The sequence below is a fragment of the Nylanderia fulva genome, unplaced genomic scaffold, assembly GCF_048542155.1.
Source record: "Nylanderia fulva isolate GAGA-0341 unplaced genomic scaffold, ASM4854215v1 Scaffold15, whole genome shotgun sequence".
Taxonomy (NCBI): Eukaryota; Metazoa; Arthropoda; class Insecta; order Hymenoptera; family Formicidae; genus Nylanderia; species Nylanderia fulva.
In genome coordinates this window covers 1,987,035-2,007,372 of record NW_028189730.1, presented here as the reverse complement: position 1 = coordinate 2,007,372, position 20,338 = coordinate 1,987,035, and the positions used below count along the sequence as shown (strand labels likewise).

General features: G+C 34.7%; 1 protein-coding gene across 2 annotated transcripts; it reads right to left on the bottom strand.

Annotated features, from left to right (window-relative positions):
- Positions 1-5,508: 5,508 nt before the first annotated feature.
- On the bottom strand, positions 5,509-20,118 carry AstA-R1 (allatostatin A receptor 1). Of its 2 annotated transcripts, none has more exons than XM_029313239.2 (5): positions 18,278-20,118; positions 13,110-13,239; positions 12,757-13,032; positions 12,412-12,662; positions 5,509-5,572 (listed from the first exon to the last, which is right to left on the bottom strand). In XM_029313239.2, the coding sequence occupies exons 1-4, from the start codon at positions 18,691-18,693 to the stop codon at positions 12,414-12,416; spliced, it is 1,071 nt and encodes a 356-aa protein (XP_029169072.1). In that variant the 5' UTR covers positions 18,694-20,118; the 3' UTR covers positions 5,509-5,572; positions 12,412-12,413. The 2 variants fall into 2 exon arrangements, with proteins under 2 accessions (XP_029169072.1, XP_029169073.1); XM_029313240.2 differs by having other exon boundaries at positions 12,757-13,014.
- Between the last annotated feature and the right edge of the window lie 220 nt (positions 20,119-20,338).

Sequence of the window (20,338 nt, the reverse complement as noted above, 5' to 3'; positions counted from 1 at the left end):
CTTATAATTTGTTTCGAGAGTAGAGAAAAATAGGTTAGAAAAATTAAATGATAGGTCTGTTCGTTTTGGCTACACTGGCTACACTAATTCAGAGGTTATCTTTTTTCTTCCAATGTCAAGCAAAAAAGACAATCTCTGAACTAGTGTGACCAGTGTAGCCAAAACGAACAGACCTAATGTTTCGGCTTCTGTCCTAGGTTAGGTTAGAAAGGTTAAATATTGGGTTTGTTCTTTATTACTTCATTAATGAACTACTGCAATAAGTTAAAGTGAGACAAATATATTTTGTTTTACTCTAACTTACTGCAACAGTCTGCACTGGTGAACCAGTGCAGCAATAAAGAACAAACCCATTGTTTTGTTTAACATATGAAACTAGGATTTTTAAATCAATCACTGGATGCATAATTTTTCACCCTCAATGTAAAGATATCCGAATACCAATTGTTGAGCATTCTTTCGTTATTTTAGAAGATTTCCGAGACTCTTTATATTTTGTGTCGAGAAAAGTTCTAACACGATTTAAAATTGTAGGGACCTGTAGGTATTGTTCAGTGACATAAGGGCTAAATATTGTTTCGTTTAACCTGTAGAACTAGAAGCTATAAATCGATCACTGGATGGACGCCGATGATCATGCCATGAGCACTCCCAACCCTGGAACGTGCCGAGGTGGAATCCCGTTAGCCGGAATAATCCGATAACTGAATGTATCCGTAAGTACTTAACCGCCATTGTGGGCTCTGAGAGAGCCCGTTAATTCTCCATTATTGTCATCTCCGGTTAGGGGATAGTATTAAAGACTGCCTATATTGTAAATCACGTTAAAAGAAAATTAAAAGTTAAATTAAACAAAGATCGAACGATTAAATATTCACTGCGATACCGTGTAAAAGAAAAAGTTACCAAGAAGCAAAAGTCCGATGAGCGATATGCAAAGTGTACACGTTAATAAATTTAGGAAATTTTAATTTCTCTCTCTCTTTCTCTCCATAAAATCCATTTTCTTTTCATTTGAATATCTTTCTGCAATAAATTTTTTCTCTCTCCCAGAGTTAGCTCCTTCGCATAACTAGTGCAATCCCCAATTGACGATCAAGATGCCGGAATGAAATAAAGGATTGAAAATGATTAATTTGACATTTAAAGTCACGTGTAATCGGGGAAAACAAAGTAATCCCGAGCGAGGCGGTACCTAATTGATTTCTATCTCCCGTCTCTCCCCATTGTGGGCGAATAATAAATAGATAACAAACAGGACATGATACTGTTGAAGCGCATAGTCCGTCTGAAGGATCATGGAAAAGGAAGATCGTTGCTTTCTGGTGCTCAGGGGAACGGGCTCAGTTCGCTTCTCATCTTTCCCTGAAAGAGAAAGACACGGTATACGAATCCCATCCGCTTCCCCTTTCATTGTTTCGCGCAACGACAAGAGTTCATCGATCCTCCGGCAAAAGGGAATGCGAGGAGGAGAGAAAAAGAGAGCAAACGGATAGGTGTTTTTGCCTTTCACCCGACGAGAAAATGTTCTCGACCATTTGAGGTGCCTCGTTCCCCTCCACACACATAATTCTTTCCACGGTTTCTCTAGTTATTCCCCTTTGACTTTTTTTTTTTTTTAAACAGGACGCAAACACATCTCTCCTTCTCTGTCACTCGCTGCTCCATATGTTTCTACTTATGGCTCATTAACGTTTCACGAAGATCGCGGGCCGACTCGACGAGTTAGCAATTTGCAATTTAAACTAACGTCGCAACGACTGGCATAAGGATTTGTGTCGCAGATTTTTATCTCACGCAGAACTCGAGGGGAGAAAGTTTTACAAAAATAAAACTGTCGGAGATAAGATTTTTGCGCGTTATCGCGTAAAATTTTTTTACCTAATTTCTGCGCGAAATAAGGAGTTATTAATTTTTTCCATAGAATCTAGGAAAATTAACTGATAATACACAATATAAAATTGTCTTGATAAGTTGTTATCGCAAGTTTTTTTCCGGCAAAAGAAACTTTTGTGAGATTATCAGATGTTCAACAGATTTTGTTCTTCAATCTCGACTTAATAAGATGCCACGATTTATTGCAAAAAAAAAAAAATAAATAAATTCCAATTTGCAGGAATTATTCGGTCCAGAGAGAACCTGGGTACTTTCGAAAATAAAATTCAAACACAAATTCACAAGTCAAATCTCATCTCAATTTATGTTTCCTGTCTTCACGATATTTGCATGGGGATGAGTGAATGTTTGCAAACTAATTTTTAGACGAGCGAAAATGTTAAGTAATTTCACTTAGTCGTCCTCGGCGACATATACGACCTCTCTCTCCCTATCCCCGGAGCAGTTCTCTTTTCGTTTACGAAAGACGAGTCGATATTTATGCGCGTCGCGTGTTGCACTCGTAAACCATATAAAATCCATTTAATTTTACGCGCACTCGTAAAAACGCTCTCTGACCGTTGCTACTCGGCGTAATAATATCTTCCGCATTATTTACGCATAATCGCGCATATGTGACAGCGTAATAGGAGACACGAATGCCTTTCGAAAATAGAATGACGAGAAATCGTGAGTATCGATGTGCTTCTTTTATTTTTTTTTTTATATAAACAATAAGACAAATGGATACTTCTTTTTATTACGGTAAAAATTTATTTCATCTCTTCAGAATTAATTGCGCAAGATTTTTCTCGAGTTGCAGACTTCAAATCTACGATTAAAGTGACAAACTTTTGATTACATAACAGAGATAATTTAATTCTTCTATCAATAAACAGATATCTAAAGCAACTTTAAATGTTAAAATAGTGTTGAAACTTTTCTTCGCCCGAAACAAAATACACAATACAAAAACTTTGTACTCGTAAACTTTTTAAAATCTAACGAAGAAGAATATTTGATGCCCAGCGGCTGCTATAAAGAAATTATCGCAGTGCAATGTGTCCAAAACATGCAGTCCCGGTAAAAAATTTTGTATATATAATTATATATAAATAATTGTATAATTATATATATAATCGTAAAATTATATATGAAATGTGTCTATTTTTATACATAATTATTTAAATTTATATAATTATGTATAAAAATGGACATATTTATAAATTTATAAATGGATAAATTTATAAATTTAGATTTGGATAAATTTATAAATTTATATAATTATAATTTATAAATTTATAATTTTATAAATTATAAGGGTTTATATATAATCATGTCAAATTATATAATATATGAAACATATATATTTATATATACATATAAAGAAATATTTATTTATTATATATATATATATATATATATATATATATATATTTCCCAGGTAGCAAACTGACGTAATTAAACGTCAAAATGGTGTCATTTTAACGTCATTTTAACAGCGAATGACGTCATTTTGACGCTTGCTACCTGAGTTATATAATTATATATTATTATATATAAAACTTTTATCTAATTAAGTATGGACATATTTCATATATAATTTTGCGATTATATGTATAATTTTATATATTTCTATATAATTTGATATTATTATATATAAAAAAAATGTTTACCAGGTTGAAATGCGGGTACCCATACATCGATAAAAAGATAAAAAAATTGCATTGACAAAAGAAAAAGAAAAAAATAACGAAGAAAAAAAAATGAAAATAATTGATTATCTAAAAAATTCTTTTTTGCGGGGTCTCTCCTTGATCTTGCGAATTTATAAGCTCGAACGATCGTTCGAGGAGGGACAAAAATAGAAGATGAACCCTCCGTTCTCAATGCTCGACGATCATTCCTCCGTTTCATGCCACCTATCTTTCTGTCACTTTGAATGACGCATCCGAGATCCGTAAAAAATCCATAAGGTTTTTGCAATCTTGAAAGTCCAGGAAGAAAAAGAGAGATAAAGAGAGAAATCAAAGATCTTATGAATCGTGGAATTCAGATCCGGCGACGACGATAAAGCGCGACACCGACTCGCACATCGATTAACTTTATTAATGCGATTATCGGAAATTCGCTCTCCCTTTCTCTCTCGAATCCTCGAGAAGTTTACGTGGAGAGAAGTCGACGGAGGAACGCGGTTCTTCCTCGGAACATTAAATTTACGGAAAAAGAGAATCTTTGCTTCGAGGGAAGCGCGATTCGATTTCCTTTTGTTCGCCGATCATTAGCTCTTTTAACTCCTATCTACTTAAAATCATCCCCCATCGTCTCGTTAAACCGTTTGTTCGCGTTGCTAAAGGTGATGCTCTTTCTCTTTCACGTTTGCATATCTAGCTCAAAGGGAAATTCATTACACCCTCGTCCGTGTACAGTTTAAGGTCGCTCCGAATCGGTCAGTGCAAATATTGGATTACGGCACCGATAAAAATTACATTTGTCCAACGTAATGAAACGACTTCTTTCTTGTTTCACGATACCTCGGATAAAAAGATTTTAATTAGTTCTTTTTTTTACATTTAATAGCTTAAATATTTAGGATATCTATCAACAATTTGAAAATTTTGCCAGCAAACTGTCGAAGATATTTTAGTGTCGAGAAGAAAATAAGGGACACAATTAAAATAAATCGTGTCATTATCGAGGAACGAGCTTTTACTTCATTCGATATAAAAGCTCGAATTAATTTCTTTCCCGACATCATCGTTCCATAAATCTGATTCCGTCCAGTTATCTGCAAAGTATAAATCGTGACATTATTTCGATAAAAGTTTTTCGATCGATAGTTAAAAGTCTCGGAAAGGCGAATTATTCTTCGCATTTAAATAATTTAATTTTAAAGTGCGTAGCTCCTTTTTCATTCTCGTTAGATTCGATAAACGAGGTAAATAAAAAGTTTTCAATTACATCGAATTTAGTTGGATATTAATAAAGAAAAGCGTCAGTCAAATTCCTTTTCTCCTTTACTCCAATAATGCGGGCAAACGAGATACGGATTATCTCAATGTCTTTATTGATACACTTTACAATGTGCTCGGACGTGTAATTTCCTGACGATGATCCTGACAGAGAGATCTTTCGAATTAACAGTCCTGGATAAGAGGATATACGAGAGAGTCCGCGTTCTTTCTCTTACACATTTATTAAGACTTCGTAATATTTCGCACTCGCGGAATATCCCGATTCGCGAGTTTCTCGAATTTATATATTATTTATAGATTCCTCTATATATGAAATCCATTCATATTTAGAGAAACGATATCGATGTGATGATATACGAGATAATCGGATACGAATAGGCTCTTTTTCTGTGACCATCAGCTGTTGCATCTCGACGCCGTTAACAAGTTGTTCTCAAGCGATCGCATACTTTCACAACAATTATTATTATTAATATTATTATTATTATTATTATTATTTCTAATACTCACCTTGGAGCATTTATTTTGTCGAAAAAGAAATTGAGAGAACATGAAGTGTGTGTGTGGGTGGATGGGTGGGTGGTATATATTTGGCGGAGATTTGAAGAATTAAAAACACACGTGTCTTTTCACTTAATCGCCAGATGACATCAAAACACCGAATATCCTATAGATCGTAGACATTCGCCGATCCGCGCCGTCGCCAGTGAGAGAATTTACGTCTGTAACACAGTAAAAAACATTTTAATGCAAAGACATATGGATGCTGGATTTTTTTACGCGTGAATCTACTCTGATCCCTTTAATATTTTTTTTAACATACATATGTAGGCGTCTGATGGGCGTGAGAGAGAGAAATAGAATGTTTCTCTCACCGTTTCGATTAGGATATCGTGTTTCAAGGGATAGACCAAAGGTTTAATTTATTCCAACGTTAAATGATAGTATGTATATGTATAATGTGCAATTGTGAATATTACACGTCTTCACGTCGACAATTCTTCAGAGTCGTATCTTGCCGTTTTCGCCGTCGTTCGATGTTTCGAGGAAGAGAGATATGATCTGTTCTGTTCGGTTCTCTATTGTCTGTCGATTCCCAAAAAGTCGGCATATTTATACCCGGTGTTAAAACCTTCCCTACCCGAAACATCGGACCAATCAGAATTACCTTTGTTCATCGCGCAGAGATGTGTTTTCGGTTTTCTCGACAAACAAAGGATCGCTTAGAACGCTTTCAATAATAAATATTACAAATAAATAAGTACCCGGCACGAGGTCGACAAACAAAACACGTAAATCAGCTAATCTCATCGTCGGTTAACGTCTTTATAAAAAATGCCTACACATATATATTTTTTTAATATTTTAAATTAATAATATATAATTAAAAATATTAAATCATTTATATAATGATATAATCATATATATATATATATATATATATATATATTGTATATATACATATATATAATTATATTATTGTATATGTATATGTATATATATATATATATATATATATATAATTATATATTATATTATATGTATATATATAATTATACATATATAAATATTTTAATATTTTAAATATAAAATATTTTAATATACATTACTTTTGCGATAATTAAATAAATATTTTCCTTATTTTTGTCTCTCTTGCCGCGTATAAAAAAAAAAAAATTGCAAGAGAATCATGAAATCAAGCACGTCTGAAAAATATTCGTTCTTTCGTTGAAAATCTACAAAAATTTCGATTTCCCGTCGTTCGTTGAATTAAAAGGAGAAACTGATTTAAGCGATGATCGGAGTGTGATTTGCGCGCTCTCGATTATAACACGTCAAAGAGTTTCCCCAGGATTTCCAGGCTTCGATTTCAACTCGAGTCTCCGCCCGATCTTCTCGACGACGTAATTCCCGTAGGAGACGAGGAAAGGTTTCCGAAAGTAGGCCGCGCCGTGAAATAAGCGGAAGACTTTTCTCGTCGAGAGAGCAAAAGAAGCCGGCTGGCGCTACTTCTCAACCCTTGGTGGTTCGCTCTTCTTGGCTCTATTTTCCTTCTCTGTTCTTCCTCTTTGATTCGATTCCTTACCAAGACACCGTCGATCGAGCTTCTCGCGATATATCGATCTGTGTGCATATCATCGAATTTGCATATCGTTGCACTCCGTATTGCGCTCTCATTAAATTTTTGCGCATAAAACGCTGGATTTTTCGCGGAAAATTTATTCCAACGTTGTATATTAAATACATTCTGTATGTATATAAAGGCTCTTTGATAATCTTGAGTTTTTATATTTAATTCGCATTACTTTGAAACACGATATGCTCTCGTTTATTCAACAGATACATATATATGTAACGAAATGCAATCAATGTTTGCGAGTAAATTTAAAATAGGCCGCAACATTATATGAAAGAGATATAAATTGAATTTTAATAAGACGATTACGCAATAAAGTAAAAAAATAATTAATATGTCGGAAATATGCCAGTAAAACGAGCTTAATAAGCTTCGATTGTTTTGATCTGTGAGAAATTGCTGGATCGTGACGAAATAAAATTATAAAATAAATCGCATGTACAAGGGATATAATGTAGAACCGAAAATATTTGTAATTCATTTTTTCGTAATTATTTTATAATTGTTTTTATGCAACATTCAATAAACAATTATTTATCAACATGCAAAAACAATCTAATTTAAGTATACATTTTTAAAAATATTATTTTGTAAGCTTTTTTATAAAATTTTATTTTTTCTTACTAAAAATATCTAGCAATAAAAAAATATTGTACTTTTTTTCAACTTCCATCTCGCTAAATTTATACAAATGAGGGTCACGAGACGGTTCTCATGTAGTAGACACATCCTATCTACCAATTCATGAGAATGTCAGAGCCCCCGTATGATATACACTTCCAAATCCTTGCCAAACAATTCTCATTTATCACGTGCAATGGCGACAACTTTTTTCTGTGACATCTTTGAAATTATGGTTCCCGACGTAGTTTCTGCTACGTAGACCGAATCAATATTTGTTTGGAAGCTTTTCAACGACTAATTACGCGAAGCGAATTACGAGAGTACAATATCGTCATGATTGTCGAGATAAAACGCGGAAAATTATTCGCGCCGGAAATTATTACTGTCTCATTAAAATCGGATTTACACTGATCGTATTCCTAATCAATACGGACTAAATTTGGAAAGTGCAAATGCCTTATTATATCATTCACTTTTAGCCGCGCTTCACAAAAGTATATGTAATATATATTTGTACGGTATTATAAAGTTGCACTGAATTGAGAAATGCTTTTAAAAATCGTTAGAGAGAAGAGGGATTAAATTTTCGAAATTAAAAAAGAAATGTAATCTCGTCATTTCGCGGAAAAATTCACATAAAGGTAAAATGTATATTTATTAAAAAGTTTGGCGAGGCGATCTTTTAAGCGAAAAAAAATCTTAAATTTCCGCGTATTATATAAAAATAGTAGATAATTCCTCAAATCCATTAAATTAATTTCCCATATCCCGGTATGTGATTTCCTTCGAAATCTATTAATAAAATAAATATAGAGCACGAGATAAAAGCGGAGCAAAGTACAAGTCACGCCTGAGCAGACAGATCTAGCCTGGATCCAGCGATCTGTTTATACGATAAAGCAAATTCGCCGAGACGGGCGAATGTATAGAAAGCCGTATTAATATCGCGCGAAACGTTTTGGTCGAGAAATCGAATCGTCGGGATATCGAATTACCGTCCCGTTGCGTACGCAAATCTATTTGATTAACATTTTGTTTGCGCGGAAACCATCTTCCGGTGTCCGGACGATTATCCGGAAGGAATATCGTTTATCCTTTTAGAAACGTCTCGTCCGTATAAAATACGGATATTTCCATCTGGCTGAGTAGTCAAACAGTTCGAAACTATCCGCTTCTGCCTTGCGATCTTTATTCAGTTGACACTTGACGTCAGCGTCGAGAAGACATATGTATTATGTATTCTTGACTTAAAGTCATGTAACGACATTTCGATAATTGACGTAAAATCGTTGCTACGTTGACTCTAATCTCTATATATTAACTAAATAAATTTCCATATAATTTATATATATATATATTAGCTGTAGCACCTAACGCGATGTCTTTTGCGTCAGTTATTGCAAAAATCCATTTTTTGCTTATTAGGAATAGTATCTTTTGGTTGAGATCTTTAATTCTTGTGTTCCCCTTTAAGGGAATGCTGACCATGTCTGTTTTACCGATTTTGAGTTCGAGAACTTTTCTTTTTTCTGGTTATACAGATTGAGAAATCCTTCTCCACAATTAAAGTACTGATAATATATATATATGGATATATATATATATATATATATATATATATATATATAATCTTTATTCACTTCAAACTTATAGTCAAGAAGCGAACTTGGTTTACAATACTTTCTTATCCTCATTTATATCACACTTACTCATTCATTCCTCTTCTTACGCTCTACTTTTACTCTCTACCCTCTAACCTACTTACGATCAAACCTTCTACTATCTTATATCATGTAGTCTAATTACGTCCCTTTTCTCTATTCTTTTTTAAAGTATTCTTTTTTCTTATGCATATTAAGAGAATGCTGACCATAACTGTTTTACCGACTTTGAGTTCAAGGGCTTTTCTTTTTATTGGCTATACAGATTGAAAAATCCTTCTCCACAATTAAAGTATTGTACTAATAATAATAAACGGGGAGCGTTGTAATTTCGTATAAAAAACAATAAAAGTTAAAAATTATAGTTTTTTTATCGGCCTTTCTTGTATCAGCTCGTAACAATACTTATTTAATACAAAAGTTCTGCAGTTTATTTGTGCACAAAATATTGCGCTCCCAATAAAGATGACATGAAATAATAATACAGAAGTAATAAAAATGAGATTAAAAGCCTGTATCAAAAGATTCATACTTGAATTAATTACGTATGTATATTTGCGTGCACAGAATCGATGTCTTGGCATAAAACAGCAAAAATTAGTTGCAGGACAGCGCTCTCCATTCATTATTATCACTTTCATTGTGGAGGACTTTTCAATGTGTATATTCAATAAAAAAAGTAAATCTGACCTAACTTAAAGTTGGTAAAATAAAACAGCGACTGTATTCCCTTAATTCCCCTATAATCTAACCTAACTTAACTTAAATAATTTTTTTTTTTTTTTTTTAATTTAATATTCGACCGATATTGAAGCTCTTTCGGAGAAATTTATACGTGCCATAAACTCATTATATTATACTCGTATTGATATATCGTATACAACAAAGGGAGCCTAATACAAGGGTCAATTCGGATTAAACTCCGCAATATCCTTCGGCTTTCGTCGATGAATCTGCTTGTTTAACGGACTGAAAAGCAAAGGGATATTGATAATTCCGACCAGTTCAAACGAAACGTGCCGTCTCGCAATTTTAGGCAAGTTACACAATGCAAATACACGATCAATCGCTATATTAATTCTAATTAATATCACGCGTTTAAATCCCGCCATATCATTGGTATTCCGAAAGCAGAATGCAATACGTCGTACGATATTCGTTATCGATTTTTTTTTCCACTCGTTTATATCGTTTCTGTCGATATATACGAGATATTGGAGAGGAAAAAAGAAGGGAATATAAAAGATGACGGTTGTTACGCGGTAAGGGATCAAAGGGAGAATCGTTATGGTATAAAAACGACAATGCATAACGTATAACATGGCTAGGTGTATCACAGGAATGGTTAATTGAATTTTCGGTCAGCCATCAATCTCTCACGCATTGGCCTGATTAAGGTTTGTTTGCTGTGTCGCGATGAGTATTTTTTTTCTCCCGCGGAAATGCCTTCGATGTATAAGCGATTGCCAACGATGCGGAGTGCAAATAAATCAAAGAACAAAGACACGGTGGAAATTTTTGTTGCGGTAATAAATCCTGTTCGTTCATCTATCTATGCTGCACCGCAATAAAGACTTCGCATACGCCACGAGCGGATCCGTATATATATATATTTTTGTACAATATTCGGCGCGATCTGTAAATTTCAGAGAGAGAGAGAGAATAGAGCGAAGAAACTTGAAAAAATATAAAAACGAAAACATACAAATATATGTATATGTAAACGGTATAAAGGAATATTAATAACGTTAAATAAAGTTTACATACATTAATATTAATGGCGTCACTTCGTAATGTATTCTCACACCTCGAAGAGGGAAAATTGGCTGTGAAAATGAATTCTGCGATATTTCCTCTCACAATTAAACAAATTGATCGTCGTGAGAGAACAATAAATGAAAATGTTCGTTGCATAATAACAATTACGTAAGACAAAAGGTAGGAAGAAAGAAAATATTATCGTTCAGATATACATTAATACCTTTTTTCCCGTAAGTTCGCAGAGCTATATATATATATATTTGAGCTCACCGCATAAAAGAGACTTCAGTCATTATTATGTACCTGTAGCGAAGCATTTTGCTACCTCTTTCTCTCTCTCACTCCTCTAGTAAAGTGAGCTCCCGTTTGCAACGTATGCGGGGAAGATGTTTTAAATGAAAATTTTCCCTCTATTCTATCTGTCCGCTTTCCCAGCAGCGCCTTTACTTAACATTAATGCCTCGCGGTATTAAATTGCGTTTGTCACTAAACCCGCACTCGCACTTTTCCTCTTTCTATCTCTCTTTATCCCTATCCCCGATATCCGCGTACAGAAGGGACAGACGAAAATGGTATTCCAGGGTAAACTAGCTGTGAAAATGTCACCGTGTTAATGGCAATACGCCACGCTGCGCCGCAGAAGGTGGGAAAAGGGATGGTTGGGGTTGGAGAAGGAGGGTGGACGAGAAGTGAGCAGAAGCAGGAAAGAGGAAAATTTTGTTACGCGCATACCCGAGCGGGCCCGAATCTGGAGCCAAGTAAATCGTGTAATGTCGTTAAGTGCCCCGGCACGAATTCCCCGGCTCGTCATCTCTTCCGAAGAAGAAATTTAGATCGGAGGAAGGAGGGAAAAGGCGAAGATGATGGGTAACATGCTGCACTATTGAAAGATTCCCGCGTGGAATCCTAAAATCTCGCCCATGTTTAATACTCCAGAATCCTTAACGATGATCCCTAATCGTTTTATATATAACCTCCGGATAAAATGTCGCTCTGACGGAGAAATCGATACCGTTTATAGAGAAAGAGGGACCGCGGAAAATTTTTAATTCCGAATTCTCCGAGAGAGAATGTAATGAAAAAAAAAAAAAAGGTATCGCAAGGAAAGAAATATTCATCAACGAGAAAATTATATGTTGAACAATAGAAGCATATAATGTATATATACATAGAGCGAGTCCACACGCAGACCAATATTATGTCTCAAGGATTAAAGCCAGAAGCTAAAAGAAAATACCCGGTCTATTGTGAAGAGCAATCGCAGTTTGTGATACCTCGATTGCGACATGTACAGAGAGACATCTTAGAACATCGATACAATCGGTCATTTTGCGGATAAAAAGAAGAGGGAGAAAAAAAATCAATTTGTCCTCCTCACCTCTAAAGAATATCGCCGCTGCTCGCGGCTCTCGTTGTCCTCGTGGCTGGTCCCAGCCGATTATTCGGCTCCGCTCTCGGTCTGCAGTAGATAATCTTCCGGAAGGCTTTGCGAAAGTTATCGCTCAGGAAGGCGTATAGAAATGGGTTGACGCAGCTGTTGGTATAAGCAAGGATATGGCTGACTATCTGGACCATTATCGTCATCGTGGTGTACGGGAACACGTCCAAGGACTTGCACACCAGTATCACCTGCGACCACGTACGACCATATGGTACCGGATGACAGATATCGACGAGAACAAGGAAATTGGAGATTCTTCTCGATAAACAACAACCACTTTACCTGTATCGGACACCAACAGGCGGCGAAGACTCCTACGACGACGAAGACGAGCCTGGTGACGCGTCTCCTGCCGCGTCGACTCTCGGTGCTGACGCGGGTGCCTCGCCAGAGCTTGATCAGCATGGACATGTAAAAGATGCATATCAGCACGAGGGGCAGCACGTAGCTTGTGAGGAAGAAGGACACCTGGAAGGTCATCCAGTCGTACTGTGCCAGGACCCGGCAGGCAGTCAGGTTCTGCATCGGATCGTCACCCTCCTGGAACACGTAGCGAATCTACGTACACGGGGACTAGGTGAAGGAAGTCCGTTCGGGGACGAGGACTTGATCCGTGCCGGATCTCGTGTCCTTACCTCGCCGTGGATCACAATGGCGGGAGTGGACAGAGCCAGGATCATCACCCACGTGACGCCGATCGCCAATATGGCGTGATTCTCGGTTCTCCAGGACATCGAGGTAATGGGATGCACCACCGCCAGATATCTGCGGAAGAAATGTCTTATCTTGACACGGCTTGTCGCTGTCAAATTTTGTCATTAGCATATAGCTTGATTTGCTAATCTGTTGTAAGGGGAGTCTTCTCCCTCTGAGGTTCTAAACCCAGCAAACACCGATATATAATTGTTACATTGCTATAATAAAACGGAATATAACAGGTAATATAACGTGTACGTTACATGTAACATTCATGTTAGTTATACATACATTTTTAATATTACATATATATATATATTACATTGTAGTTATATTGTCATTATATATCCCAAGATAGCACTGACTTATCAATACATCAATGTGCTATTTGATATTGATAAGTCAGTGCTTGGGATATAATGACAATATAACTACATCTTGGGATATAATGACAATATAACTACAATGTAATATATATATATATATATATGTAATATTAAAAATGTTACATCTATGAGTGGGAAATTACAACTAACATATACGTTACATGTAACATGCTTAAGTATATAACATTTATATACTGTGTTTGCTGGGAACCCTCTCCCATAGCGTTTCGACAAAGTTTGATACGGAATATAATAATGAAGAAGAGAAATGAATTTGAAAACATCTCTCACTTTTCATTTCTTTATTTTTTCGAAATTTAGCGTTTAAAGTTTAAACGATCAGGTTTCACGAGTTTATAATCTCTAAAAGTATCTAACCTAACCTATAAAAGTAAAATCCTTAAAACGCTCAATTTAAGAAGTTCAGTTTTCTTGCCTCGAGGATCAGTTAAAAAAATTGCAACTTGGAGATAATTTCTAGTTTAAACATGCGGTACATATTTGCTTTCGGAGAAGAAGGTTAGAGAAAGACGATGAAAAATAACCGAGAAGTTTCTTGAGTTAAGTTTAGTTTTACTTTATTCTCGTTCTGATTCAAAGTAGGATGCTGAGGATCGTTTAAAGAAGATCGATTGACTGTTCGCGCATCTTTAAGGCGTTAATCAAGATGGATAAGACACATCGAGGAGGCTCTAACTATCCTGTAAAAAGAAAAATAAAAGCTTTGACAAGTTCGAAGAGTTGTTTTACATTCCATTACACCATCACGATACCGAATCAATCTTCATTATACTCGAACCCCAATATAGATACAGTACAGACATGTTCAGATTAGTGTAGACTCAAATATATTTTTATGTTAAAAATAAGTTTTTTTTAAATAAAATCGAAGATTTTAAAATAATTTTTTGAATATTTGCAAACCAATTTTAACAAATATCAAATAATTTGGAGAGGATGAACATAATCATTGCCAGATCGAGGGACTTTCGTCAAATAACGATAAGTGGTTCATTTGGAGTAATGTATAAGTGTCACTCCAAGTTTTTATTAATAATTCTAATATATTTTATGAATAACCGGACAAATCATTCTGCTTCTAATTGGGTTCTTACTTTGTTGAACTATTTTAATGGTCTCAATTCATTGTAAATATATTTTGCGTTTTAACTATGACTCAACTATATAACTTATATTGACTATGCATTGCGGATTTTTTATTAGAATTTTATGTATTTATTTATTATCGTTATTTATTATCACTATTTTTTTGCGCACTGAAGAGGAGCAAGTAGAGCTCGAAACGTTTGTATAATTATTATTTCAAATTAAGAATTTTCTTCTCAATAATAAAATAATATCGTATTGCTCGTTACACATGGCCTTAATTTAATAATTTATCATTGTTTTTATTGTCATACGAGCTTGAGCATTGGTATGTGATGTTTTGATTAGGTATTAATCTCTAATCATTTTTTTGTGTCACATTATCATATATATTATAAATAATTATATACGATAATTTATCTTATTTCAAGTGAATTACAATTGTTGTTTGACAAGAGTGTTTTTAAATAGTCGTCCAAATTTTGACTATTTTGGGAAAGAAAAGTACTAAATATAAAAATATAATTTTGAATATTCTGTACGCGTTACATGTACATAATTAACAAGTTACTTTATCGAATAAATTTGATTATATATAATTAATTTATTTCATCAAACAAATTATCAAAAATGTTGGAATAATAATACAAGGTAATAAACTTGTGCACGATCTAAACTAATAATCCAAATACGTATTGCACAATGTATACAATATCGGCTATTGATGTAATAATAATCATTTCGCAGAACTGCATCTCAATTACCGGAGATTGAATAATAGGGAGAGAATATAACTCGCGGTGATTTAATCTAGTTCATACACTGTACTATGGGGTATGTCGATTAAGCTGGAGGACGCATCGCCGTGAGGTAGAGGAGTTAGACGTCGTCGAACGTCTACAATGGTCTACGTCGCGCTGAAATTGGCATGTTCAAATTGTCCGAGAGAGAGAGATAGGTGAATGTATCAAACGAATATATATTCCCGTATTCTGCAAACTGCTGGCGCGCATCGGGATTCAAAGCTGGACGACGATCAAATATCAAACGTTCAAAAAGCCCGAAGCGCTTCGCGAAGCTGCTATACGACGAGTTTATGTTAAAAGGCCGTCTGAATATATCAGAACACACACGAGATAACAATAGTGGAGATTTTTTTAAAGATGAAAAAATAATAGCGCAAAGAAATTTGCATGCACGATAAGGGATACATTTTATCAATATCAAATAAATTTAGAAATTATTGAACAATTTTTAAAAAAAGATGCACATATTTTTATCTTAATTACAGAGTGGATGCCGTCTCGAGAAATTTATAGAATCTCAATTTTATTCATAATCTAAATAATCTCAATAATTTTCCTTGTCGCTACATTTTTTTTGAGATAATTGGGTAAGACGTTCTTTCTCTGCAGCTTATATATATACATATATATATATATATATATATATATATATATATATATTTAATAATATTTAATTAAACCATTAATTAACTTTTATACCGACTAATTCAATATGTAATTTTCTTAGTGTTCAGTTCAAACAAGATTTTCTAGTAATTGATCACAAGAAATATATTTACATATATATATGTATATATATATATATCCTTAGAGAATTTACATATTTCATCATGTTGAAGTAAAGTGCCCCAAGGAAACGCATATCCTCTGAATTAGTCTTTTGACCAATTACACGAGAAGTTCGCTTTAATACAGATAAGTATAATACAGTGACTTGTCTAAGTAAATTATTTAGCAGAAGTTAATTATGAATATTAAATAATTAAATATGCAATTTACAGAAAAAAAACGTCTAATCAAATATCTGCTAAGAAAAAATATATAATTACAAAAAGTTTGCCGAAATTATATAAAAATGAGGTACTTTATGAGAAGTTTCTTCAGAAAACTATTATTTTGCATGATTATTCTATTTAGAATTGTAACGAGAAAAAAAAAGGACTGTATTAAATATTCTAAAAGTCGTTTACGTTTACGTCGAATCCATTTTATCGATTATACAAATAAAACGAAGCGAATGCTCTTACTTGTTGAGGGATATACATCGAAAAGAAAAGTAAGAATAAGAATTTCAAATTGTTTGTTCGCGTCTAAAGCACTCGCTTTCTAAAGAGATTGAGATAACAAATTCCGTAGAAATATATAAATAAATTTAAGTCATTCTTCGCTTACAAAAAAATGAATTACTATCTGTGCGAGAGAACGCTTTTATAAAAACATCTGTGCCCTCATAAAAGCATTTCCGCGTCGTCAAATGACACATTTCAAAATTATTAATATCTTACGATTTGTATATTTCATGATTGAATTATTAATCTGGCTTCAATAATGACGACGAACGTTATTTACAGCAATTTCTTTTTTTTCTCTTCGGCAAAAAATAGACACGTTATTAAAAATGCAAACGATCTTGCTTGGTGCTTGAAATAAAAAAAATGCTCGGTTTTTTCACTCTCTCGTCTAAGAATAAATTTACATTATACTCGACTTAAGTATATGTATATATCATTTGTTTCGTACTTGTTGACAGCTATTGCGGACACATCCGACAGTTTTGCATGAAATATTACGCGTGTGTTTCACGCAATATAAGCAGACAACATTGTTTTTTAATCAAACATCAAAAAGGCTCTCAAGAAGTTTTCCAATAAATTACACACAGCTTGACAGTTCGTCAATTACACAAACTAAAATTTTTTTGTTTCTAAAACCAGAGTAGGTATTTCTTAGATAGATTTTGATCGCTGAATCCAAATCCGTAACCCGTTTTATTCCATCACTTCTAGTTTTTTAGATAATTGAGAAAAAAAGTGCAAAATTTGAGAAAAAATTCAAGAAATTAATTTTTTTAATAACTTTATTTTCTAGGAATTTTGCAGACAAATATTCAAATATTTTTGAAATATACAAATGAAAATCTATCGATTTGGAAATCTATCGAATATTTGTCCCCAAAATATTTTGAATACATTTTTTTATACAATTAGAATTAGGATAGGTGTTTAAAAAATATAGATTACTAAAATCTATTAAAAAAACTTATCCTAATTCCAATTGTATAAAAAAATGTATTCAAAATATTTCGGGAACCAACCTCATTAGCCCCATCACCCACATATATATAAATAGTTTATAATTAATTAGATCGATAGATTTTCACTTGTATATTTCCAAAATATTTGCATTTTTGTTTATTATCTCTAGAAAATAAAATTATTAAAAAAAATTTGAGCTCTTGAATTCTTTTCCCTCAAATTTTGCACTTTTCTCTAATTACCTAAAAAACCAGACTAGTAATGGATTACGGATTTAGATTCAGCGACCCAAAATCTATAAGTAAAATACCTAAAGTTTTCCAAAATATTTGAATTTTTGTTTGTTATCTCTAGAAAATAAAATAATTAAAAAAAATTTGAGCTCTTGAATTCTTTTCCCTCAAATTTTGCACTTTTCTCTAATTACCTAAAAAAAACCAGACTAGTGATGGGTTACGGATTTGGATTCAGCGACCCAAAATCTATAAGTAAAATACCTAAAGTTTTATTTCGCGATCCTGTTGAATCGGAGGAATAATTTGAACGCACCAACCTGTCGAGGCTCATGAGGACCAGGGTGTAAACGCTCGCGTAAGCGGTGACGATGATCAGGTACTGAACCATCTTGCACCAGACGTTGCCGAACGGCCAGTAGGGCAGGACGAAGTCGGCGGCCGTGAACGGTATACAAAATATAACGAACAGGAGATCCGCCACGGCGAGATTGATGATGAGAATATTCGTGGTCGACCTCATTCCGGGATTCGCCGCTACCACCACGACTACCAGCGAATTCCCGACGAGACCGAGGATGCCGATTATACCGAAGAACAGCGGCACCACCACCACCACGATGGTTTCGACTAGTTCGTGATTATAATCTACGTACCTCTTGCACTCCTCGATTTCGCTCGCGAAGGGCGAGCTGCAGTTGATGAGAGCGCTGACATTCGTCAGATTCGGCCCCATGTTATTATTTCTTATTATTATGATTCGACGCGAATCGATCAGCACGTGAGGACGACGTTAGACCGGTCTGGCTGAGATATTAAGAAAAATAGGAACTGCGTTGCACACATTTACTGCGACTTAGGCGTACGTAAGCTCGATTCTGCCTCAACGGGATCCTGATCTCGTCCTGGGGATCCTGCGGCCGGTGTCGTCGACGTCGAGGATGCCGGGGGTGTATTTTCTTTTCGTCAAGTTCATGCTCCCTGTCGAACGACCGGCTTCCACGATCGACGATTCTCTCATCGGCATCGCTCATCGCTGCTTCACGGTGTCATCTTTTTCGAATTTTTCCTTCGACTCTCGGAGAAGTCTCAAGGATCGATGAGATCCTGGGATGAGAAAAAATCGGCCGTGTAGAAGGATGTTGACATGATGATGTTTTTACTTCTTGTGTCAGTTTGATTCGTCTCCAAATTTATTAAAAATACGAATTAAACGTTGATCTCACACGTAATCTTGATGATTTTATTTATCCACTTTTGTAGTTATATATATGTCTGATTTACCACGTGGCGAAAGTCGGCATTTTTTTGGGGGATAAAATATCGCACTGACAATGAGAACTTTTCGATCGAGCAGTGTAAAGATGCAATGATGGATAATGTAAATATTCGATTTATCAAGACTCGTTTATCGCTGTTCACTTAAATTTGAGGAATTGAGGTTTGCCCTTATTAATTGTACCATTCGTTTGTCAATTATTACATTTGCTCGATCGTAGCGAGTCATACATTTCTCTAATTATACACTTCGCCTCTATTTTATTACATTATTATAATCGTACAATTAATCGATTATTGCATTATTCCTCTATTCTTTGTCTTCGTCCTACTTTCTTAATTCCATATGGTGGCGTACATCAAAAGTTTCACGGTATTTCATCGAGATCCCAGGAATTCCGTGATGGGTCTAAATCGAAAAACACTGCACTGATCACCGACAGATCGAGTATTGAAAGTACGCGCGATCGTCGAATTCCATACGTTCGCCGCCGAATACTTCAACTTGGCGAACTAAAGTTTGGCGTCTTGCGGAATTGTCTTTTAAATCCTGCCGTTTTAAATCCTGCTTTTTTTTTTTTTTTTTTTAGAATTAGTCTATCGCTATAATAATTTTCTAAATTTCCAAAAGACGTGCAATTGCGCTAAAACAAAAAATACCGATCGCGACAGATCGAAAACTGACTTTTTCCGGTTCGACGTACTTGAACGAACTTTGAGGTTTCAGCTTCAGGTCGCCGGAAGTTGTACTTGGTAAGTTTTGCGACAAAGTTTGTTGTAATCGGCCGAGTGTCGGGTTTGGCTTATATCGTCGCGCGCGCTAACCGATAACGCCAGCTCCGGGGGTGGTTTTGCACTGAGAAACCCCGATGTGGTGCGGCGCGGCGCGCAGCCAGGAATGGATGGGGCTAGGAAACTGTACGCGTGAACGACGGGAGACATTCGCGGCGCCATCTGCTCTATATACATACTTATATATATGTATATGTATGTGTGCGTATATTTATATAATACATATATATATATATATATATATATATATATATAATATTATATAAATGCGTGTATTTATATAATATATATATATATATATATATATATAT

Excerpts from the sequence above, each read along its gene's own strand:
- AstA-R1 (XM_029313239.2), bottom strand. The coding sequence starts at position 18,693 with ATGGGGCCGAATCTGACGAATGTCAGCGCTCTCATCAACTGCAGCTCG. Across the intron at positions 13,240-18,277 it reads GTCCTCATGAGCCTCGACAG|ATATCTGGCGGTGGTGCATC; the intron begins GTTGGTGCGTTC and ends TTTCTTCCGCAG. Across the intron at positions 12,663-12,756 it reads CCTGTTGGTGTCCGATACAG|GTGATACTGGTGTGCAAGTC; the intron begins GTAAAGTGGTTG and ends ACGTGGTCGCAG.